Genomic DNA, 25849 nt, shown 5'->3' with positions numbered 1-25849 from the left:
AGGCTGACCGTCGACCGCTTGATGGTGCCAGCGTTGATTTACACTCCCGGGGCACAGAGGCCCGGCGCTGTTGTCTAATAGTACCGTCTCATACGGACAGGGACCTCGAAAAGCAACTCGGTCGAGCAACATCGTAAAGTTGAAATTGTTTCAAGAAGAAGAGGGCCCGATTCTTGAGGTGGACCAAGACAAACGAGAGCAAGTCAGCAGGATGAGGCCGATATTAACTGCCATCCTTACCAACGCGGCGGGCCCTGACTGACGCCGCTAGCGTGGACTCGTTGGTTGTGAACTTGTCGTCAATAATCTGTCAGATTGTTGTCAGCCGTTGTTGTCCCTTGTCTCGGCATATCAAGCAAACTGTCAAACCTGTCAAATCTGCCGCACTCGCACATCAATTCTTCTTGGAAACCTTGGGGGTGCCGAAGGGGTCGGGAGTTGAAAGGGGAAAAAACCAAGACAGCTAGCTGAGGCAGCAGCTGACTGACGAGACAACATTCAGCCACGCCCCTTGCCCCTTCTTTCCTGTAATTCGCTCTCTTGATTGATGCCACCTGCAGAATGTTTCCTGGATTTCCATCTGCTTCCCTCAGGCACAGTCGACCACCGCCATTTCTTTCCTCTCCCCAATGTTCGGAAGGGCAGACTCTGGAGGATCCACTCCAGAAGACCAAGTCAGGGCTCCGAGATTACTCCCCACTTGGAACAGGCACTTATTCCGTTGCTGCCCCAGAATTTGGCATCGCAATTCGAAGATCGTGGCGGACATAGCTCAGTTGGGAGAGCGTCAGACTGAAGTCAACTTCAATCACTTAATCTGAAGGTCGTGTGTTCAATCCACACTGGCCGCATCTTCAACTTTTGCCGTTCGCCCTCAACATCGCATTGGCGATATGCCAACTTTTGGTCCATGCCTGCCTGGACTGCATTGGACTCGGTGCTGTAAGAGTAAACGCAGAGTACCGGATTGCCGGATCCCAGGAGTGACTTCCGTTCTGAGCGACCATTGTTCCTTTTTCGTTGAGTCAATGAGGCCAATTAGTGCAGAAAGCCTTGCGAAACACACGGCGGTTGCTGCACCGAATTGAAGTTGTAGCAGTAGCGAATACATTCGTGACATGATGGCACATGTGTGATCGATTAGCTAGGAATATTAACCAATTGAATGATTTACTGCTCGTTCAATGTGTCCAAGTGGACCTGACTGACAAAACGTTTTGGTGATGGTGATGGTGATGATTACGGCATTGAAGTGATTCTGATAAGAAAAACCGCTACACCCCGCCACTGATAAGCACCGGCCCGGGGATGTTCCATCGCCCGCAATCTCCCGCGACTGTAGGCCATTTCGTCACGAAACGCGACCACGAAAAGCTTCACTTAAGCACCATACACGAATTAGACACGTTATCACACCCTCAAGCCGTAATCGATTCGCAATCCTCCCGCATTTCGCGCAAATCTGTTCTCTCGAACATAGCAACTTCATCTCCCAAGACTGTGCACATTGTCCTTGCACAGTCGCCCGCCACCTGCCCACGACCTCCCGTTCCACAGCTTTATGCAACATTGGCCGACAGAGTCTTCAGAAACGCAACATCAACAAGATAACCCCTCGGACACCACTACCTCAGTCCAGCATGGCTTTTGTTCGCGTCAGCAGCCCAACGGCGTCGCTGTCCTTCGCCGCGAAGAGACAGGCAGTGCATCTCCAAGATCTGTTCCAGATGGAGGGCGCCGTGACTCATTCGACGCCGTCAGCGCCGCCCAGCTCGACGAGAAGCTTCGCCGGCTGAGTGTTGACGATTCAGCTTCTGTTGATAGCCATTCAGCCGTCGCTGGTCAGCGAGTGATTGATTACGAAAATGCGCAAACCCCGTCGACTCCTCGTCAAGCTTTGGGCTTCAAGGTCATCAAGCGATCTGATAATCGACCCGATAGCGTGCAGTTGACAGACTTTCCAAATGGTATGCAAGACAGGACAGAGCGAAAGTAGTTGAACCCCCGCTAACGCTATCGTTGTAGAGCTGTTAACCCACGTTCTATCTCACCTACATCCCGATTCGCACTCGGCGATAGCTTTGGTGTCGAAGCGTTTCTACTCGCTTGTTACGACGCCCCATGCGTGGCGAATGGCCTTTTTACGATTCTTCCCGGGTCACGATAGTCTGGCTACAAAATCTGGAGAGCAGAATCGCGCAGGGCCCTTGGACCATGACTCTTTCGAATTCGTTCGCTCAGAGTCCCGCTACTTTTCTCGCTTGACTTCTCTTGCGACGTGGCGAAGTGAATACCTCCTAAGAACCCGTCTTTTGAGGGGCCTCATCAGAGGTAAACCAGGTACTAAGCCTGGCGGCATTGGAGCATCTGGCCGAAGCAGCAAGAAGACAAGCGCTGTCTTGACCTACAATTCGAAGCTGCCCTGGGCTGTGACCCACATCCATGCCGACTTCACTGTCAAGAAGGCTCCCCGGGTTATTCACGGCACTGCCGACCTTGGTGCCGCGACCTTGAGTGATTCTTTTATTGGCAAGGTGGAGAAATGGGGATTCCGAGACCCTTTCACTATTCTACAGCTGGACGAGGTGTTTCCCAATCTTGAGCCATATGGTGCCGGCGATGGACCCGCCGCTTGCCCAAACGTCATGGATGTTAGCCAGCCCTATGGCATGCTCTCCGGCGAAGGCTTTCCAGGCGGGCGTGCCTACTACCGCCCGATCAATGAGATGCATGGCCGGTATCTTGGCAACGACACTGGCGTGATCGACACCTACCCCGATATTCCCAAGATCCCTGAACTATCAGAAGCGATTTCGGCCGTTTGGGTTGCTAAATCCACTGCTGTACCCAACATTACGCACTCCACGGTCGGGATCATCACCGGCTCTACTCTCGGAATCGTCACTACGTATGCGCTCCACGGAGACGGAAGTGGCCCGCGGCATCCCAACGGCGAGATGACAGCGCGATGGGTGCTCAGCCCCGGTGTTCCGATCGTCTCAATCAAAGTCGACGATCAGTATACCCAGAAGCGCAAGACTGCCCAGCGCGTATGGGCTGTGGCTCTTAATGCACTGGGAGAGGTGTTCTACCTGGTCGACGTGCCGAAGACAAGTCTGGAGCGATCTAAAGGCGAAGATGTCACCAAGAACGCATGGTTCGCCGGACGCTCAGTCTACTGGCGGCTCATCGACGACTCCCGTCGCCAGGCCCGGCCCGATGAGTTCGACAAGCATGCTCTCCGAGGCGCTTATTCGCCTCGATCTCCCGCAGACGCGATGAACTTAAGTAAAGAGCAGCTCGTCGCGGAAGCCCGTGAGATTGAAAAATTCCTCCGTTACAAGCCGTCACATTTCCGGAAGGTCTGTGATGGCTGGGATATGCGAAGAAGACTGGAGGTCGACTTTGCGAACGATGACGCCGGCGGCGCCGGGGAGGTCATTGTCTCTATTCATTGCGGGCTGGAGGAGACACATCCCCCGAGCGTCACTCGCTATGCCCGAGCCATGTCCTCAACGCCGCGACAGACTCCAGACACTGTGGAAGATACTGCTGCAGTCGAGCAGGATGTCCCTCCAGTGCAGCAGTCAATATTTGGATCGGGAAGAGACTACAAGCATGAGTCTCAGCCCCAGCCCAAGCCTACCAAGACTGTGGTTAAGGGCGATGTGACACCCATCTCGTCCGGCTCGCTAACGCCTCAGGCAAAGCTCAATTCCATGGATGAATGGGCAGTTGCTACAATGTCACTCGGCAACCATGGAGGTTCAGAGATCACTGCGTCGGCTCTTGATTTGTCGTCGCACGCACTTCTCACATTAACGGAAGACCCTCTGCAATTTGGGTCCAGATCTGCTGCCACTCCTACAATGACACCACAGACGGCCGAATCGTCGACAGAAATTCCTGGTCGGCGAACCCGTATGCTGGCTGTCGGAACCAAGGACGGATCAGTTGTTGTCTGGAACTGTCGCGAGCAGCGCAGTCTGTCCACCATCTCCCCTCTTCGCATCATTCAAACAGAGTCTCCCGAGATCAGTTGCCTGGCCTTGACGGCTTTGTATCTGGTACACGGCGGAAATGATGGCTTGGTACAAGCATGGGACCCGCTGGCATCTTCGCTCGAGCCGCTCCGTACACTCAATGGACGTTCCAACGGTCGAGTACCCCGTCACATGATGACGATGAACCCTGCGCTCCCGATCGATACATACTCAGCTGCTCGAGCCATCTACCTCGACCCCGATCCTACTGTGTTGCGTGGTATTACGTCTTTCGGGGCCTTCCTGCGTTACTGGTCTTACAGCGCCACACACCAGCCGCCTGGTCGTAAACGTCGGCTTCGACACGCCGATGTTCACGGCCGCCTTGCTACTAGACGCCAGGGCGGGAATGTTTCTGGCTACATTGCCGCAGAGACTGCAGAGCTTCGGCGAGAGGAGGAACAGGACATTAAAGAGGAAGCCTGGTTGCGCAACAGATTTGGCGTTGGCGCTTTTGGCGACTTGACCGAGGAGGAGGCTCTCCAATATGCGGAAATGATATCCCAGGAGACACTGCTGCTCGAGGAGCAGCGTCGCACTAGCGCCAGCGACACTGGTTCTGCCGCCGATGCCAGCTTCGACACGGTATCGTCCTTCAGCGAAAGTACTGTGGACACAGTTACACCGGAGCCCAGTATTACTGGCTTTACTCCCCCGCCTCCCGTCGTTGAAGAAGAAGACGAGTACGAACAGCAGCTCCAGCAAGCTCTTCGACTTTCTCTGATGGAGGCTACCGACGATGTGGCTCAGTCTCCTCGCAAGAACAGCTCCAGTGATTTCGAGTTTGCCATCAAGTACAAGTCCAAACCTGCAAAGAAGACGACAAAGAGAACACCCTCCATGTCTCCCCCGGCAACTTACAAGCCTGTCGCTGGCGCCAAAGCAGGTTCTTCCAGCAAAGCCACGCCTAGGGACGACGACCTTGAGTTGGCTCTCTTGCTCAGTAGTGCTGGATCCGCGAGCCACCCTGCACCACGAGATGATGATTTGGAGCTGGCTTTGCGGCTGAGTCTGCAAGAGAATGGTGCCGGCGATTTCTCTGGCCTCGGCATCCAGCAGGAGCAGGAGGAGTTTCCCATGCTGGAGACTCGCGGGAAGGGCAAGGGCAAGATGTAAAGGCGGCAGTGCCTACTCGCCGCCATGGTTGTTCAGTTGTCTGATTCGATTGTTATTTTTGTACTCTGCCATTCTCTCTCCTGCTCGACTGCGGATAATGCTTCTGATACACTTCTTCTTCATCGCACGCGGGGTTTAGACTCGACGCTTTGAGCCACTAGCATGTTTACCTTAGGGTACTCTTGATCGAGAGCCATTGAAATATACACTTTGAACTGCGTTTCCTAGGCACAAGTCTTGTCACCAGTTTTGACGGAATCTGCTTTCAAGGGGGTGACATACTCACATTGAGAAGTATGAGCGTATTCTCCAGTGCAGACACAATCCTAATGCAAACGATGACAACCACCTGCCACGGGAGTCCTTCGCCAGCCTGGCTAACCAGAGCCCATAGAAACAAGGTGCATGTCACATGCCCCCATCGCCGTGGCCTCGTTCTAGGTGGACGCAGCGAAGCCTTGTGAGTCCTGTATTTCTGGATCTCTCCACAGCAGGTTGTTCTCGCCTACCCTCACGACACCATCATCGGCCCAGCAATGACTAACCTCTTCTTGCCCATGGGTCAGTTCAGAAGTCAACTCGCACGCACGGGAATAGCTCTACGACATCTCAGTCTGACTGCAAGTGATCTCAGTTCCTTTTACTGCTCCTTGATCCTGTGCCTTTCTGCTCGCAGGCCATGTCTAACGGGCGGGAGACCCCGAGTATCTAGACGATGCCTAGCGGCGATCTGAAGCTAGAAGGACGGAGGTGTGTGTCTTCAGTGGTCACCCAGGGATAGAACTTCTCAGCGTTCGATTCCCTTCCCGATGACAAGTGACTTCGACTCATTTGCAGATTCCGAGGTATGATGTGAGGGATCCGGCATGATGTTGCAGCTCCCGAGTCGAGTATTATTCCTCGCCTCGATGATGGCTTCTTCGTTGAATTGTTAGCTTTCACTTTTGATATATCCTGCCTGTATCTTGTACAGAACAATATGTAAGCCGGAAGCCACGTCCGTGAAGGCTTCTTATTGCCTACCAACCCAAGATGTGTCAAGGCGGAGTTAGTCTCAATGAATGTAACAGTCTTGCCGCGATGATCGTCACATTCCACGCCGAAATCTCACCGCAACTCGCATGTTCCTTGACATATGTGGCGGCTTCAATGTTCTCTAAGCCCTCAAGGTTGACGGCGCTTGTGCGGACCAGGCCGAGGTCGTTGATAAGGCTATCATCCGGCATGAGGACATGAGCGCCGACGGTGCCATCACCTACATCGATCAGCCGATTCATTTCGCGACGCTGTATAACACCCTTTGTAGGCATTCGCTTACAAATGGTTTTGAGAGAATGGCCCATGGGAACACGCGGAGGAAGATCAATGAGGCGTGGCCGAGGCTTGGTTGGTTTTTTTTGGGTTGCTGGGACTAGGAAGAGGGAGGAGGGGGTGAGGGCTCGGTGCCATTCTCCGCATGTTTTTGATTTGGATAAAGAAACGGAGGGGAACAACCTAATGAGGGGAGTAGATGGTGCAGTCGTTGAGTATAGTTGAATAATCGAGGTAGATCTTTGAGCAATGGAGTGCCATGATGGTGTCCAAGAACCAAGTCTAGCCGCAGTAAAGGGGTACATGGCAGAATTATGACAACAAAGGACATTTGTTCAACAAGCACATCGCTACTTATCACTTGGCTCTGCCCACGTCATTGTCTTCGAATATCATTCATAATGTGTTCCTCCTGCTTTGGTGAGAAAGATAGGACACATCCATCACCTATGGACGATTTGAGAATCAATCTGAAGTGTGGTGTGCATGTCACCGGCCGAAGAATTGTTCAACAGGAACAATCATTTAGGCGCCTACCCTACCGGGACTTTACCGCCAGCGAACGATTGAAGATTACACGAGAAGACTTCCTCAAGGAAGGAGCCGTGTTCGTGGGTTTTCATTGGCTTACCGTCATGTCAGTGCGAGAGCATTAGACAGAAACATCCAGACGAAGTTGGACGACTATTGTCCACGGAGCTCACCCATTCCGACTCCTCTATGAATTCTCCAGATTGAGCCTTATATCAGTGTCCATTTGATTTCTTTGACGCTACTATTACTGTTCTTTTCGAAGCTTTTGCTGGCCAAAAGTGATTTACTCTCCATCTCCTCACTTGCTCACAATGCCTTCCAGTGTGGTTCCGAGTCACATACCCACCGACCATGAACCACGATGTCTATCCTTGTCTTCCATGGCAATTCCACCCAGGCATACATGAGCCCACTATCTCTAGTCGTCGACAGAACGCTGTTTTTAATGTGAATAGTTCACCTGCTACTACGACATCTGCAATAGATTTGATGATCCCTCATTCAGCTCAGCGTCCAGATCTGATCAACATCAAGGAGATTTGTCAAGACAGCGTGGTTCATGATAGTCAGAGACAGGGTCAGACGCCAGGAGAAAGGGGCATCGCACTTGCTTGCACTCCCTTTCAACCTCTAGAGACCTCATAAGCTAGCTAGTGGAGCAATCTCCAAAAATGCCTGAAAGCTCCTCAGACAACTCAGCACATCCCAAGCCCAGCTACTACGACGAAGATGGCCGCATCAACTTCGACGGAATGACTGTCGATCAAGCAGGCGCAGCTTATGCAATCGATGCAGAAAGGGCAGCCCACGATCTCGAGGAAGAAGCTAAGGCAGATGCTCGACACAGAAGCGACAAGAAGAAGGCACGACGGTTCGTTGCTGCTTCGAAGATATGGGTCAAACGCGAGGAGGACAAGGGCGACAAAAAGGATGAAGACCGGTACGAAAAATTGAAAAAAGAAGTAAGAGATCGAGAAGAGCTACTGGAAGACATCATAGCAAAGGGAGCGACTGCGAAAGAGTTTGACTGGGAATCATGGGCTCACCTTGTCCCTGAGATACTCGATCCATCGCGGGAATAGGCAATCTACACTGCCAGTGAGATAGGGTCCGGATACGGGCGAGACATCACTTTATTGAAGATGGAACTGGAACGAGCCTAAGAATATGCTTCTAGTCCATTTCAATTTGAGGGTGGTTATGGCTAGGCGATATTATGTGAGACGGATACAAAAGTCGGCATCCTCTATCCTTCACCGTAGAGCAAGAAGTAAGCTTGAGACCACAGAATGAAGGCCTTGAATACTTGCTCAGTGGGCATCTCCGATGTCACATCACTTTTGCCCCTCATTTTTACATGACTCCTCTACCGCACCAAAACTATGGGCCCAGTTTGCTGTTCAGACAAAGGATACTTCTTAGCTATGAGCCCATGTTTGCAGCAGTCAAAGGGCTTTACCATGAACGTTCACCCAGACGCCTTTGCGTGTTCGAAGTCTGACAACCCCAAGTAGAGGAGGTGTGCTTGCTGGTTTGATCTCGTGTATGATGGTCATCTTTGGGTGACCAGGTCTGCCACGAACATCAAAGAATCGCAGGAAATTCGAGTATTGTACCTGACAGATGACCCCCTACTCTCGACTTTTCAACATTCTCTGAGAACCTGTATCTACTTGTTCATTTCAACCGCCTGCTGCTGCTAACACCAGCTGATGTAGGACAACTGTTCCCTATACTCTTTCTTCTACAATACCTTGCTCTAAAGCCATAGATCATAAGGCCATTGACTATAAGAACCCCCGAATGAGCTCCTATTCTCACTATCAAGACATTGCAGCAAACACTTTGAACTCGTTACCTCAAATCGCCTACAAATAGCTGCTGGACCTGAGCAGGCATACTGTCAGGACACCCCCAACCCTATGACAGGACGAAACCACATCTAATCAGTTCATTGCCGCAGCTTGACCAACAGCAATAAATAGTAAGGAGAAGAAAAACACCTTCAAAGCTGGCAGCTATCATTGAGGTATCAAAAGGACAATCGGCTCCTTCTATCGCTTCTCGACCTCCAAATACCTTAATAGCAACTCTAACGACGAAGACATGGCGGGAGGCTCATACGATCCTCAAGATGCAGAGGCAGCCAGACTTACGACTCAAGTGCACCAAACTGAAGATAATATCAAGGCATTACAGACGGAAAGCATACAGATTGTTGACGAACAGAGGAAGGTTACGGACGTACTTATAGAGCAACACAAGCGCACAGATGAAGCTCTTGTTGCCGCGCAGGAGAAAGTAATCCTTGATATCCTAGCCGACTTGGATAAGAAGAAAGAGGCGGAAAAGAAAAGTTGAAGCCGGACGGCAGAAAGCAGGTCATTTCCTGCGGAAAACCAGGTCTTGGCCAGCCGGCTCGCTATTCCTCAATATTTAGCCATGTCGTTTTGGTGATAAGTAACATAAGCCATTGCGTGTTTGGCGTGCTTTCAATGCGTATCGAGGTTATTGGGGTTTTATGTCTGTTATCACTCGGTGGCGTTTCCTTGGATGCATTTCTTACAACACAGTCATCACCCTTAATAGGAATTATCGTTTTGGATAAGGATAGTTATCTTTAGTAGGCTGAATTTGATGCAGTGCGTGCAGAAAAGGCTCGGGTCAGGCGTTCATACTTTATTGATAATCAACAGGCACACTGTGAACATTCTCTTACATGATTTACTGGCGATACAACCGCCTCCGTGTAACACTGAAACCCATTGACGAACTTTTATGAATGGGAAATGGACGTCCAATGGGTTCCATTGGTCAAAGGTTGTTTATCTCTGAATAGCAAAGGTAAACCGCCTTGAACACCAAGCGCAAAACGACGCAATAGGACCTGAACACTACGCTTGAGGGAATCCCCTTCGCTCTTTATCCCCTTCGGCAACTCTATCTATCACTGTTCATTGAACCATTTTGACGGTACCACCATGAAACCACAAGTCCTGCTTGTTAGCAGCAGTTGATACTCCCCTTCTAGTCCCCCACCCATGGTACCCAACTTTCTGAGAGGTTCCAGGCCTCGAACCTACCGATTATAAGACCGAACGTCCAGCTCTGTCCTCCTTGTTCCTATCCACACACACTCTCTTTTGGGAAAACATCAGACTTCTTACTTCGAGTTTTGAAGAGAGAGATACCCGCTGTCTCGGCATTGAACTTCACGCCACATCAATTTTTGCTCCAGATTTGGACGAAAGTCTCGAACCACCCGCCAAAGGCAAGAGCCCCTGACTACTCCTCCCACGCTACCTCATCCTCTTCAGAAACGACCTTGATCGTCCCTAGACCGACGACAAACATGTCTGGAAGCAAATCAACCGACGAGATGATTAAAGCTCTCAATGAAATAGCAAGCAGAGGGCCCCAGCCCTCAGACGCGGAGCAGATCGCGGAGGCAGCGAAGAAGCTGGCACAAATGCAAATCAAGATTGATGAGGCCGCGAAAAAGAATTAGAGCCAAACTTGAATACGACTCGGTCAAAACTCCTATGCAGAGCAAGACGTTAGGCACCTGGCCTGTTGGTCCCTAGCTTGGACTTGAAACATCTGGGAGTCAAGCAATTACCGGCCAGACAAGTATGTGTTATGGCTAGGAAGAATTTGCTCGACATAGTCCCTCACAGCGACTCCGCAACTGTCTTGTCAGGGTCCTGTAATTAGCATAATTATGCAGTCAGTTGAAAACCTCCGAAAAATATCAAAAACAATTATTCTTAACATTCATTCGTACCCGAGGACCTTGATCTGCCCTTGGATACGCGATGCGTGCGTGAGGCGCTGAAGTGGGGAGTGATAAGGCGTTCCCTAGTGCCGAAAAAAGAGTTGGGCATAGCTTGAGAATGTTTCTAAAGACTTGAAGGACCAAATCACGATAAAAGTAGGACTTAAGGATAGAAAATTAGGTACGGAACTGTTGGATTACAGCCACCTTATTCACACAATACCCGAGCCGTTCTGGCAGAAGCAATATAGACCGCTAGCGATCGACGGATCAGACACGGCAAAGATATTGCCGTGTGGAGGAGAACACGGGAGCATCCCTTTTGAGGCGTAATTGAGCCATGTCGTTCCAAGTATTGCCATGATCGGGCGACCTACAAATGTACAGTCTTGTTGGAAAGATGTTACAGGAAAAGGGAACTTGGTGCCCAGCAATGCCACTAAGAGCGTCAGAGAGATTCAACATTGTGGTCTTGTCTCTACATGGAAGAAGAGGTAAGGAATCCAACGAGAAGGGCTAGATGCCTGGATCTCAGACCTATCTATGAGTAACATAAGCGCAACTATAGGATGTACCATTTGTTTCCTATCTGTTCCAATACTCGCTGTATTCTATACCGCCAGACTAATACTGGTAATTAGGGGCTTTTCGTCGTAATCATCTGAATGTGGTGGTTTGAAGAGGCGGTCGATAGACCAAGGGCATCGTCGTAGTATTACCGATCTGAACGATAAGCCGTTGCTGGCGTCTACTTACATCTCCCATCATACGAAGCTCGGGGATTCGGAACCATGAAACTGATGGTACCAGCTGCGGAATGCTGAGCATATCAATGAGGGCGTCGTTGTGCCGGCCTTGGCCTGGGCATACCATTGGTAGTGTGGTACCAAAACACAGCACTTCATTACTGCGATGGCGCCGAGATACCGTACATACCGAGCACTCTGGTGTAGATTCCATGTCGTCGTGATGTCGGGCCTGTCGGTCTTCCCCGTAATGCCGTATGTGCCGCAGAGGGTTCTGACGTCGTCGAGAGGGTCTTCCTAGGGGTCAAGAGAGGTTCATCACTACCTTACCACGTCCCGTCGTGACGGCTTCTAATACGAATGATTTCTGGTGTTAGGGAAGGGAACGTAGATTTTTCATTGATATGTAGAGCAAGAAACGGGATTAGATTTGCCATTCAGGTTCCAGAATCGTCCTTTCTGGTCGCCATACTTCGCAACCGATGAGTGACCCCTTCCTACGTACACGATTAGCGCTGATCTATTGATACAAGTTCATTCTGTTCAAAAACAGAGTTCAGTTGTAACAGAAGGCGCCTGGCAATAATCCAGAAGGGGGTGGGGTGGTGTCACACATTCGGAAACACATGCTCACCAAGCTGCATTTCCACCGCCCTGGCCCGGGCCACCTGAGTACCAATCTACAAATCTCAGCGAGAATCTATTTCTCTTTCCCTAGATGTACTAGAAGTAACGGGATCATGCGAGGCTCCAGAGGATGACTTCAGACTCACGAGACAAATGACTTTGTTCGCCAGGAGGACGGTTCGGTGCAATTTGATTACCTGTCTCCTTGGCAAGTTCGCGGCTGTCGGAAGCTAGTCCGTTGAATGGCCACGATTCACCGACATAAACCCCAAGCAAACAGCCACACCAAACATATCCCATGCTGGGTTTGAGGGCGACCCTTGCCTTCCTCTTTTCCTTCAGTCTTTCATCACTATTCATCGCCCCAGTTCGTCGTTGCCACTGCTGTACTACAAGTCCGCAGTAGACCTCCCTCTTTCTTCCCATATCGGCAGGCCTTTTTGCGGGCCAAGAGACTGAACATCTTCGAGGAAACAGAGACAGGGGTATGACATGCGCTTTATCAAGCTATCTGGATCACAAGCGAGTTGTGGGTTGGACACAGTCATGGGTTCCCATAAATTGATACTTATCAGCATACCTCACTCATCCATATTCCTTGCAAAAGAGCAACAGGCAAAGATGTAGCGGACCGCATGATAAAAGATCTTGAATGCTCAGTAAAGAGAGTCTGCGTTTTACTGTGAAATAGTGATAAGAAAATGGCAACATGACGGCGGCATAGGCTATGCGACTGGCCTTGCCACCTACTTTCACTTCGAAAGGCCCGATGGGCTTCGCCTATTTCTTCTCCTGTCTACAGCCCAATCACCCATTTCAATACACAATTACTGAGCTTCACATCAGCCGGACGGCTATGCCCTGCTGACCTGTATGGCAACAGTATCATTCAAAGATTAAGTTTCTTTCTTGTTTCTCCAAGACCCTCTCTACCAGGCTGAAGCCATGGGGCCTAGATGGATGTTGTGTAGGCAAAGTACACTGTTAAGGCGGAAGAACATGCCTGTGGCAGTCAAAGAACTTCGTCATAAATACCCGCCAGACATCTTGCTGGCAATGTATTTCCAGCTCTAATCCTGACGTTGCTCACTGACAAAGGAAGTTCCCTTTCCACCTTCCGTTGGGCGAACGATGGCTAGGAATGATCCCCGCCCCCTCCCCCCCTTTTTTCATGATTTTCTATTCAGCATTTGAAAGACTCCATTTGCTACTGTTCATCGAGTCACCTGGCGCTGCCACCATTGTCTTCCAAGTCAGCTATTCAGCTTCACCAAAGCAGCCGCCACGTCTCGTCCCAGGCCCTAGGCATTCCGGCCATAAAAGCCTATGAACCGCCTGCTACCATGTATTATTCACTGGAATTCTACCCCATACACTTTGGATTCCTTGCATCAAATCATCTATAAATCGTTGGTGGATCTGCACGTACGCCGGAAGGACACCTGCTAATGAATTTCCATAGTTCAGCACCACAGCTCGCTCGACTACGAGAAATAACGACAAAAAGCCAAAGCCAACCAAAGCTAGCAACCTTGTCATTGCCAACATAAGAGTATCAAGCGTCTCCTTTCACCAGACTCAGCCTTCTGAAATCTTGATAATCACTCGAGCGACAAAAGCATGGCTGGAGACGGAAACTCTTCCGCTGAGGGAGCCGAGGGACATGAATCTGACCGTGAATTAATTGAGCGATCGACACAAAAAGTGATCGAACAAGAAAACCACCTTGGCATAGTACAAGACCCGGAGAATCCAAAGACACTAAGACAGAGATGGGTCGATGTGTTAGAGTTCAAGAAAACCAAGGCTGCCGAAAAGGCCGCAAAAGAGGATCTCGAGTTTAAAGAGAAGAATGCAAGACTTGAAAGATTATACAGAACAGGGAAAGAATGAGCTCGTGTACTCACTCGGTGGCAAGCGGACGTTTTCATATGCAAATTGGTGTTGAGATCACTCAGCCAGCCCAATGCTCTTCGGCACATACTCAAGTCGCCTTGATGGCATGCGACCTGAACCGCTAGCCAGAGGTGTCGAACGCGGTCACACTTTTCTCTTATGGGATTCTTATGGACTGGAGGGTACTGTATGCGCTGCGTGTGCGCATATCAAAGTATTTGGACTTCTATAGTCCATCATGAATAGTTAGTGTTGCCTTGCATCAGTCTCTTCAACAACACAACACGGTCTTTACCTCCACCAAAGAACGAAATCAAGTCAGCAAATAGTATACTTACTCAAAAGAAACCCAAAAAATACAATCATCATTATCAAAAACTTGTTCATTGGAACCCTCTGGATTTTGACATCCCGTTGTCCCACCTTAGCAGGGGTAGGCATGAAAGTGGGGGTAAGAACATCGTGAACCACCAAGATGAAAAGCATCAAAGTGCATCAACCAAAAAACATACAACACCAGGTATTCGCTGGTCGTCACCGACCCAACTACTAATCCGGCCCTCATTGGCTTATCTATGGGAGAGCGGACGGGATCCCGAGTTTTCCAATGGGTATGGTCGTATGTGGTGGTTTGTGGAGTGCAAGTTGACCATGACGCGCTGGGTTTCCGGACTAGGTCTGGGAATCAGCACCGGCGGCTGAAGTCGCGCTCTCTGTGCATCTTTAGGGCTCCTACATGGAGAATATGCTTTCATGGTATGAGATAACACAAGAGATAATGGCCTTGTCAGAGGGTCGGGTTCCATCAAGTACACATCTCGCCATGGACAGCGTGACGAATCGTCTATACCGAATCTTCTCGCAGGATAACACTACTGCAGAAACACTCTTCAGATCCGGAAGTTGCATAATGCAGACTTGGTATTGTAGAGTGACTGTAGCTGTTCAGACATAATTTGATATCAAGGCCCCCGAGCTTTCATGCCTCTGTCCCCCGAAATGAGCTATTCTCTGGAATGGGTGAACCATGAGGTCCAGACAAAAGGCCTATCGCTGAATGAACTTGTCTGAATTGATTCTTATTCTCTTTCAAGCGTTGTTTCTGGGTATCCGTCACTGTTTGGCCCGTTGAAGTTCACTTGCTCTTCAAGTATGGACTTCCACACGGCCAACCGGCAGTTTAAATCTTGTCATCAGGGCCCTTGTCAGCCCTCCGCGCTCAAATCGCCTTACTCCGCTAGAATACGAGCCAAAGACACCGGTTTCTTTGAGAGAGAGTTCTCCTCATCATCACCACCATTCAAAGAGTTTAGTTGCGGGAGCCAAGGATCCGGACTACGGTAGCTTGGCTTGCTCCAGGGTCGAACGTCTGCGGCTCGATAGCCAAAGAGGAAGTCATATTAACAGCGCTACAATAGAGGTCAAGAGCAAGCACCTTCGCCGAGGAGTCACTCATTGGTTGCTCTAATAACCATTTACGAGTTCGAGTCGTTACGCCGCTGAGTGTCAACGGTATGCTCTCATCATGGTCACATTAGGAATAAGGAGCGGAGACGAGAAAGTCTGCCAGAAGGCATTAGTGTTAGATGTGCATCGTCAAACATCTATCCTCCCTGCTTCTTCGTACATGATCCAAAGACATGTCCAACAGAAGCTTGTGGATGAAGCAACGGATTTGACTTGATCGAAACTCCGGACAGCCGATTTCCCTAGCCCCGACCACATCCATTGATTCGTATACAACGACAGATTACCAACAACACACCGTTCACCTAGCCTGAGACTCATCCTAGCCACCTAGAACCGAAGGGCCGCGGGCACCGAACCGGAACCGAAAGACACTTTCCTCTGGCCCCCGGAGAACCGGCCCCTAACCTCCCTCCCCGGCCCGAACCTCCGCGCCCGCAAAAGGTCCGATACCCCGGATCCCGGACCCCGTGCTCCCTCCACTTCCAAGAGAAAATCATCTACTCTAAACCTCTGCAAATTCAGGCACATATCACTCCTAATAACATAGCAGTCTTCATAGCATAATAGACTCCCTAAGAAATGTGGCATGATGGGATGAGTATAGACGCAGAAAATCAGGCGGTTTGGGTACTTTTCTTGGAAGGGGTCCAAGTCGGCAGATGCCGTCAGACATTCACCCTCTGCTGTGACACCATCTAAGAAAAGAAGTTCTAGAACCCTTTCTCGGCCTTCCTGTTCTTCTTCCATAACGCTCCTGAAGCTGTGCTTACACCCACCCCACAAACTAAGCCTCGTCCGCACGGGAGAGTAACACCTAACGGGAGCCAAAAACAGAAAATAGAACCCCAAACCCACGCCTCAACGTCGCACCTATCCCTCGCCAAACGCTGAACACCAAAAAAAAAAACAAAAAAAAAAAAAACGGATTGAACAAGACCCTCAAAAAAGGGCTGAGAGAAGAAATCCAATATACACAAAACCATCACCTACCATCTAAAATCCACCCGCAAGCATGCGGCCGCATACCGTCCAAGTGGTTATAAGTCCAGTCTAGATGCCTTGGCGTTCGAAACCCTCCCCAACCCCACACAGTGAACAGTCGTGAATAGATTGGGGCCGTGTGGGATGCGAGATGCTTCAACGTCGACAGCCTGGTCTTGCGTTCTGATACGTGTTTGTAGAGCTGATCTCTTGTCCCTCTAGCCTGTGACGTTTCTAGAAGAATGGATTGGGCTGATGCAGTAGGCGGGCTAGGTCGTGGTTTCAGATACCTGATAGATATTCCGGCATCGAGGACTCGTCTAACTATCACTACGGACGCGCGCGGGAGTGCGCGGGCGTACAGAGGCAGGGAAGAAAGCCAGGGGGAGTATGAACGTTTAATACCACGATCCCTATCCCATAGAACCAAATGCTCACCCCATGCCGACTCCACGTCCAAGGCTGAGAGACTCAAACAGCAAGAATACCTACCACCCTGACCTTCCTAACCCAAGAGAGAAGAACTAGACACAAAAAGAACCACCAAGGCTGAGAAATAACATGGGTGTATTCTTTTTTAGAGCAAACCCACGGCCGGTCGCGATGCGGCCCCCCGATTTCCAGGGGGTGGTCCGCCGGCCAAAACAAGCCGTCGCTCGTCCTCCCCGAGACAAGGGAACCGTGACGTCCATAAGGCAGCCATGTGAGAATCCCGAACTTGACCCCTCATTCTTTACCCCTCCACGCCCTTTCCACCCGCAATCAGACTCGAGATCCACCTTGCTTGGAGCACTTTCACACCGTGTCCACCACTTCTCCAACCCGCTAAAGAAAGAGGCTCTTTTCTCCCAGCCTTCACCTCAACCACCATGCGTCCAATCCATCCGTCATCTGGTCCTCGACTCGCGCAAGTGTATCATCTGAACCACCTCGCCTTCAGCCCCAAACCTCACCAGCAGGCCATGGGCGCAAAGGCGCAGGCGCGGGGGGGAATGCAACCAATCACATCCCCCGTGCCCCTTTCCAGAAGACTTCCATCCCAAATCTGGCAGGTTAATCACCCAGGACAGTACGCAGAAAAGATCGGATGAGATGATGCTGCGTCATATTGATCATTCGGCACTCACACTCCCCTCAAAGATCTGTCAGCCATCAAACCCGTCGGCGCCGACGGAGGCCGGCCCCATCGGCCGCGGGGTGGGGGCTTGGCATTTTCCTGTAACCCGCGTATGGCTGTGCGTCGTGCCTGAGGAGGTAAGTGGCCTCGCTGCCGCTCCTGGTGGTGGCCCTGCTTGCTCTTCTACACTTTGTAGCATGGATTATGTTTACATTTTAAGATGTATCTTGTAATAATTATACAGTTCGTCGGCGTCGTTGACGACAGGGTCGCACTGCGTCAGAACCCCGCGTTCCGCTGGTGCCGTTCCCTGTCGTATCGCGCCATCCATCATGATTCCTTTCACTTTACCTGGGAGGTGTCAAAGGGTCAGCCCTTCCCGTCGTTGCAGAGCCCCATTCCTCATTCTATACAATGTATGCGACCCTCGCTTATCCCATTGTGCCCTGTTTTGCACTATACCAAAGAGAAAGAAGAACCGTTCGACGCCAGTAGCACACGCTGAACATGCACATGTCATGTCCCCCTGGCGTGTCTCAAAACATGTGCCCCAGAACCCAGACGCCGATCGCTATGCAAACCTCTAAATGCAACCCCGTCAATGCCCTCGCCGGCCTGACGGCACCACCACCATTCTTCTTCGTCTCAGACGGCACCGGCGACGGCGCCGCCGCCGTCGAAGGCATGTCGATTGTCGTAATCACCGTCGGCCCAAACGGGTACGGAAGAGTAATCGTCGAAACAACCACGCCGGACGGACCAATCGTGATGGTCTCGCCGCCAAACACCTTTGTCGTTGTCCCCTTTCCTGGCCCCACGGTGAAGCTTGTGCCGTCTACAACCACCACCGATGCCCCGACTTGCGTTACTGAAGCGCCGCCGACGATCTCGTAAGTGGTGTCTGTCGCCTTTGCCCCGGGACCTCCCACAGTGATGTTGCGCACAGAAACCCCCGAGGGTCCTATTGAGATAGTATCGTCATCTACAACCTTTGTGATGACTGTTGAGACCAGCCCGTATGTAAACGTCGTCGATCGAATCACGACCACGGATGGGCCAATGGCAGTTATCATCTCGCCGCCTGCCACGACGATCTCCGTTTGGACCGGGGACGCGCGGCTGATCGAAACGGTTCGTTTGGGGACGGCCACTGCGGATGGCTGGATTGTCGTCTTCTGCCCATCGATCACGGTCGTCAGTGGAGCAGCGCGGCCGGTTGGAACAGTTTCCCCGGGGACACCGGCCGCTGATGGCACAAGTGTGATGGTCTGCCCTTTTACTACCGTCGTTACCGGAGCTGCACCGCCGATTGGAGCGTTTGGATCCGGGACAATGACGGCGGACGGCTCAATGGTGATCGTCTGGCCGTCAACCACAGCCGTTATGGGGGTAGCCTGCACCCCAAACGTCGTTCCGCCGACGACAACAACGTTTTGCGTTCCTGCGGGCGCAATCACAATAGGCAAGTCGCCCACCACCGTGGTGGATGGAACCATGGTGCTTCGACCGACATTGCCGGGCCGATCAACGATCGTCCCACCGCCAATGACCTCGCTCGGGTTGATTGTGAATTCATCGCCGTTGACCGTCACTTTGGTCGTTTCTGACGGATCGTTCTGCGTAAAAGTTTGGTCGTTGATGATGATCTTGGTAGGCGCTACAGTAATCATGTAGGTAGCCTTGGGCGGTTCCTTGGCACTTTCACGTGGCGAGCCAGGTGGTCTCGGATCGTTATTGGGTGACTGGGTCGAAGGCGTCGGTTTCGGCGTGGGTGTTGCTGTGGGTTTCGCAGATGAGCGTCTGTTTTGCGGGGCTTGTGTCTCAGGATCGTGACCGTATCGAGGTGTACTGATAGGTGAGAAGACCACAGAAGGATTTTTGGCCGTGGTGACGAAGGTGACCGTCGTTTCTGGACCAAGAGTCGAACTGAAGGTTGGAAACTGAGGGGCTTCGGTCGTGCAAATATCCACACCATCCTCCGAGGTACACGAAACACTCGCAGACACTTTTGTCTTCCCCTTGCCTTCTTCCAGACCTGCAGGACTGCAGGTGATTGGGATCGTGATTTCGGGTTCCGGTGGAGTGTAACCCGTCGGATCCCCGAAGATTGTTGTCGTTGTCGTGTATACTATTGACCAAGTTGTCGGTACGGCGCCTTGTGTAGTCGATATGCAGACAACAGGTGGCTCGTAACCACCCTTGAGTGTCAAAGTCACATAATCCCCGCCGCCACCGTCTGTGGGCAAGCCGCTATAATTTCCATTCGTGTAGTTCCCGCTGGGTGACGCGGATATTGAAACATTGCTGATAGGAAAGAATGATCTGATACTCGTGGGGGTTGCCGATAAAGACGCCGTGAACACAGTACGAGTTTGGTTGCCAGAGGCTGCGATGTTGAAACCTACTGACGTCGAATCTCGAGTGGAAGCAGTGGACGGTGTCAATGCTCCAATGAATGAAGATGATCTGCTGGGTTGCGAGGTCGTCGCATCTGTCGTGGTGACAAGGTCTGTGGTTTGCGTTGTGCCATTGGCTAGGGTCAGTGTGCTTCCTGCGGCGGCCGAGATCTGCGAACTGGTTTCGTCTGATGTCGTCGAAATTGAGCTGCCTGTCCCTGACTCTCCTCTGACCGAGGAGATCCCTATCGAACTTTGAGATCCTGCTAGCTGGTTGATTGTGGTAGATGAGAGTACTTCGGTCCCGACTGTGCTAGTTGACGGGTTCCCTGCTTGGGTGATTGAGCTGGTAGATGAAGACGTAGTCTGCAGTGCAGAGCTTGTTGCGGCCGATGATGTCGTGCTGTTAAAGCCGACGACCTGTCTCCTGCCGTGAGGAATATGATTTACTGCCGTACAGTCAGCTTCTCGGTCTTTTATCTCTTCTTCTTCTTCTTCTTCTTTTTTTTTTTGTTTTTAATTTTTTTAATAAGAAAACAATCAATATTCGCCAACTTACGAACTTGAAGGGCTTGGACTGTGTTCGAGAATGTCGCCAGGGAAAGCAACGCGAGCTTGAGGAGTTTCATATCGATGTATCGTCTCGAATCGCAGTCCTGCCTTCTCCCACGCATCCTTGCCCCCTTTGACAGTCAACTCTACTCGTAACCGCGACACACAAACTGATACGGCGACAACGACCAAGTACTCGTGGCTCTGGAGTAGTCATGTATAGCCCACGCACTCATTGCAAGGTCTGAGATGAAGTGGGATTCACGGGCGATGAAGTTGCGAGGAAACGGCCAAGGACGCCGGGCGCCGGGCGGCGATTAGGGCGTAGAAGGGGTTCATATTCTCTGTCTTCGGACCGTAAGGTGGGTGCGCCGACGCGTAACCTGGCAACTTCGGGAGGAAGAACAGGGGAGCCAGCCAGCTAGTTAGTTCACCATTGCACCTTAACTTCCCGGCTTTGTGTGTGCCACTGATGTAGTGTAGCAGTGACAGGAGCCATCTCATTTGAAATGGCCCGCCGTCAATCAAAACAGACGCGGCTGGGCCTCTAGCGTCGCGGTGACCACCAAGAACTACCTTTCAAGGACAAGGGGCCGACGCGACAGGGTGGCACCGGAGCTTTAGCTGATACCGGCGGCAGTACTGCCATCCCCAAGCTTTTGCTCAAGGCGCACTAAGTGGGAGAGCATCTTTACAGACTCTCGGTCTTCAAGTACCTACGAGCTCTGTCTAAGTAGCAAGACTTTGGTGCCAGTGCTCCTCGAAGCAGAAGACAAGAAGACGGTGTGCGGCTGCAAGGGGGAAAAGGGTTGATCGGAAAGTCCACCATTGCTGATCAATGACGGCTGAAAAGTATCGTCTTGGTTCGCTTCCATTCGTTGATGTTCGAGTCAAGAAACGTGCTGTAGTGTCTCTCCTCTAGTCTTTAGTGTCAACCGAAGGCAGTGCTGGCCATGAGCTAGAAATGTCTCAGACAATCCGGCCTCCAGCGAAGGGAGGGGCCAGCCATGCAGATTTGCTTGATGGCAACTTGGGTCTGTGATTGTGGATTTATGACAATAGGGACGGGCAATCCATAGATAATTTGGAGAGCTGCTTCATAAGTGACAATGAGTACGTACGAAGACCTGTTAACAATATAATAGCTATAGCCTATGAGTAATTAACGGGAGGAGAAATGATCGACATTCTGTCAAAGGCATCTGGGAAGATCGTGCAGGCGCACCGAGAAACCCTCGCCAACAATGCGTTTGCGGCTAGTGCTTGAAAGGCTAAGCCTATAACACTCTGTCTCCGTAAAGAGGTTGGTTGGTAGTCTCAACTAGCTTCCTACCTCGTCTGCCGTCCTCCCACCGAGACACTTCGGATAGTTGTCGACGATGACGGTGGGTTGAGACAATTTGTTGTGGCCCGCTTGAGCCAAAGTCTACCTTAGTGTGCACGGGTGCAACCACCGTGCGTCCGGGAGATGTGCGTCTAAATGTGCGGAGTGCAAAAATGTCTAGGACATGCAGACACCTTGAATTGTTTATGCGTCTCCGAAGAGGTTCAGACTTCAGAGAGGCCCGGTCTGAACCTATCCGTCGGGTAAGATTGACTGCCCAACGTGCTGGCATATGTTGCAGTACTGACGCCGCAAGTCGACTCTATGCTCCGTGTAACGCAGCCAAGCAGCTTCCCATTGACCATTGACACGGCACACGGATGTCGACATGCACGATAAAGTAATTGTAGGGCTGATCGAAAGATGGCGTGGAGGTAGGCATGGTATGGCGATACTCTTATCCTGCTCGTGGCATGGAACTTTGGCGTCAAAGTAGTTGATTATCATACATTCTGCCGATTCGGACTTTGAGCATTGCTTTCGAGGTCTCGATATGCCAAACTTCGTCACCTGGTGCTCGAAGAACTGTAAACAGGGTCAACCCAGGTCTATCAAGACAGGCCTAGCGCATTTTCTCCGCTCGGCATAGGGAGAGAGATTGGATGATACCATCCAATTCTGCCACTCCAAAATGACGAATAAATCGTCCGTAATCGGCCTCCATGTTTAGCGCACCGTTGCGCGCGGGGGGCAATGAGTGAACGGGCGCCAGGGCATGGAAGGCTTCTCGCCATTTCCGACCTGCGTCTGACAGCTGCGGTGAAGACCGACATCAGACCATGACGCCGCAGCGGCCTAATACGCTGTACCGGTACCAGATGACGCGTTTCGACTTCTCTTCACTGCATCGCGTCGCACTCTTGCGCGGCACTCAGCCAATGTGACGAGCCAAGGCACCTTGATGCAGTTGAAAATTGCCGAGCCATGGCATTGTGACAGGACACTCTGGTGGCATGCTGGCGATCAATTTGACGTTGCCGACGGCTGTTTGTATTGAGCACAGACTGCGAGTCAGGGCATCGAAATTGGCTCTCTGCAGTTCGTTCTACGGAATTAAGTCTGTACCTTGGCAGAGGGACAGATGTGACACTGGAATAGGACATCTAACCTTCACTAGTGAATCCTCATGTGAACAGATGCAAATGGGTCGTTGACGCCGCTGGAGGTCCCAGTTCAGAGGGACGGCAGGCGAGGTTGTGCCGAAGACGCAGGCCACGCGCCGACGGAGGGCGGAACAACAGGCTTGGGAATGACAAGCAGCTTTGAGTTCCGCGGCACCCTCTCTCCGGTTGCCTTTGGCTAGCGCCCCTCATGCGGCCAGGTTGTGCATGTGGTACTGTCAGTTCTGTGCCTGGCTAGGCTGATGAGGTGTATCATGTTGATGAAATTCCAACGTTGAAAGCGAAAACCTTGTTTTGTTGATCTCTCTTTCGCACGGCTCTCGATTGTCAGCTATAGCCTTTATTATAACTCAAATTGGCGACGAGTGGAAAGAGAGGTGAGGTCCGAAGAAGCCGATAGATTTTCTAGGTTTGAAGTTATCGACAGGAGGTGGAGCTTGACGAATGACAGATTCAGCGCGGGCGTTTTCCCATATCCCGGCACTGGGCTTCCATCCTGTGGGGAGGCAACGAGCAGTCAACGCACTGTCGTTATCGATGCTGGCAGTTTGAAGGAGGCGGGCCGGTCGGCAGTGGCGGTAGGTGTGGATGCCACGCAGTAATTTAAGCGTCTGAGCGGAAGCTGTCAATCCTACGAACATGTCTTGACGCTAGCAGGCAATAGAGGCAAAATGTGAGAGACGAGGCGAACAGGCGACGAGGATGGCGATGGAGTGAAGCGAAGCACAGAGTCGAAATGGCGATGCGATGTCAGAAGACGCAGGCGAACCCAGAATAGAGGTGTCCCTGGCGATTGGCATATCAGCAGGGTGATAAGACGTCAGGATATCGTTCAGCTGTGGCGCGGATGTTTGGCAATGATTCCAATGAATGGCGAGTGCCCGCGAGGGCAATTGAGTTGAAGAAGGGCGCGCATGAAGGATCCATCAGTTGGCCCACGTCACATTGGGGTCGAGGCCAACCCGTCCTTGCGGGACCATGATGTGCAGTTGTTGCTACGCCGTGTGGCCGCAACTATGGTCGGTGGTCCGGGTCGATGTCTGCAAGCCGGGCCAGTGTTGCAGGCCGGATCTCTTGGGATTTGGCAAGAGGGGGAACTTGGAGAGGGGTGAAAATTCAGTTGCACTCGGCTACTCGTCTCACTTCAGCTGTGGTTCACGAGATGTCAATGGCGGCTTGTCCGTCAATTCACCGGTGCCGTTGAGAAAATAGCGTCTTGTTAGTCGTGGTCGATGACGGATGGCTGAATATTGAATATGCAGGAAGAAGGAGAAGAGAAAGGAAGAGACGGAGACTCCGGCCAAGTGTGGTTGACTGGCAGGGCAGACTGAGCCTGTGAGGTGGGTACCTAGGTTCCTAGGCAATCAATGCGGCAGTGACGACCTTCAGGTACGTAGTGACAACCTGCACTTGCTGAATTGAGTGCACGGTTCAACCGATGGCTTGAGTCGCCAACTTCCTTCCTTCTTGAGGTAGAAGAGGCGCCGTTTGGGGTTTGGGAAAGAACAAACCAAAGTTGGAACTTGGAAGTCGCGGAAAGCCCATGGGTCGTTATTGCTATCTCCCCGGTTTCCCCTTACTATTATGTAAGGTGGTCGGGTGTTCTTTCTCAAGCATCCCAAGTCATGTCATGTATCTGCATTTTAAGGAAACCGACTTAAGGTACCTTGGACTGATGGCCAACGGGGACAAGATCCGGCGGGAGAATCCAGGGACTTCCTCGCTTCGGACCTTCAGCTCCATGCCCCTCCAGGGCTCAGGTATATTGCCGCGCCTTTACGCCCTTGGCAACATGATTACCGTCTTGCAAGGCAAAACGAACACATCGGCGACCCGTCAACAACGGCATTGTCGGCGACGGTCTGTCGTCCACTGTTAGAAGAGGCTAACTTTCCTCCATCAAAGCTTAGCAAACCTGTGTCATGAACCCGTAGCCCTCTGTTTCAGAGTTGAACAGGCGACTTGATATATGTGACTGGTCACAAACCAAAGCCTGCCATCGCAACCCGTCAACGTCTATCGAGATTGCTACCCCTTGGATCATCCGCTGCAGTGGCTTGTCTACCAATATGCCTGGCTAGCAAACTGCTCGGCCGTCCCGACTGCAGCTACGTTGGACTCCTGTAGTCTGTCGCATCTCGAGGAGCAACACCACGGATAGAGACAAAGGAGGTCTAGACACTCGAAAAGCCTACTGTGGCCAAACTAGCGGGTTTCCTGGCCCTTCTTACCTCACATGGAATCCTTTACCGCTGCTTGACACGCCAGAGTAGCCTATCGAGGCGTTCACGCTACACATGCTTCTTCATCACCGGTTGAGCGTCCCGCTACAGAAATGGCCAAAACTTTAAGATACTCTGTCATGGAATCGGCGGGCTAGATGCATGCCTGTGCTACCAATAGAGATACCAGGCCGTCGCCAACAGACGAGAGGCGCCGATACTGAGTTGGGCTCTTCCGGATTGAAGTGCGAGTCGTCCAAGGTCTCGACTCTCTCCTCGAATCGACGGATGAAGTTCCGTCGCCCTCGCCTACCGCGTCTAATCCCAATCCCCCCTGCTGGCCAGGTAAGCAGATGGAGTCTCTCTCCGTCGTCTCCAGAGCCAGTCAACTGACGGATTGCCTCCCATGTCACTGGCCCATTACGCTACCGTGTCGAAAGACCCCTCTCGCCGCCCGCGACGGCAGCCTCATGAAGCCCCGTCGGCCATTCCCTCGGGCCTCTGCTGATTCTCGTCGGCGCGGGAGGTCTCGATCCATCTGCGGGGCGGACACATGGT

At 51.6% G+C, this 25849-nt stretch overlaps 2 protein-coding genes across 2 annotated transcripts; one reads left to right on the top strand and one right to left on the bottom strand.

Moving 5' to 3' along the window:
- The first annotated feature begins 1338 nt into the window (after positions 1 to 1338).
- On the top strand, positions 1339 to 5751 carry HER10_EVM0007389 (F-box domain-containing protein). The gene is made up of 2 exons (XM_035476947.1): positions 1339 to 1967; positions 2026 to 5751. The coding sequence occupies exons 1-2, from the start codon at positions 1562 to 1564 to the stop codon at positions 5157 to 5159; spliced, it is 3540 nt and encodes a 1179-aa protein (XP_035326988.1). The 5' UTR covers positions 1339 to 1561; the 3' UTR covers positions 5160 to 5751.
- A 12175-nt stretch (positions 5752 to 17926) lies between these two features.
- HER10_EVM0012107 (uncharacterized protein) lies at positions 17927 to 20847 on the bottom strand. Its single transcript, XM_035481510.1, has 2 exons — positions 20572 to 20847; positions 17927 to 20461 (listed from the first exon to the last, which is right to left on the bottom strand). Exons 1-2 carry the CDS (start codon positions 20684 to 20686, stop codon positions 18153 to 18155), a joined length of 2424 nt encoding a protein of 807 aa, XP_035327365.1. The 5' UTR covers positions 20687 to 20847; the 3' UTR covers positions 17927 to 18152.
- Between the last annotated feature and the right edge of the window lie 5002 nt (positions 20848 to 25849).

The sequence above is a fragment of the Colletotrichum scovillei genome (genome assembly GCF_011075155.1).
Source record: "Colletotrichum scovillei strain TJNH1 chromosome Unknown Contig00011, whole genome shotgun sequence".
Taxonomy (NCBI): Eukaryota; Fungi; Ascomycota; class Sordariomycetes; order Glomerellales; family Glomerellaceae; genus Colletotrichum; species Colletotrichum scovillei.
Note: the sequence above shows the minus strand (reverse complement) of the source record. Positions and strands in the feature narration are given on the sequence as shown.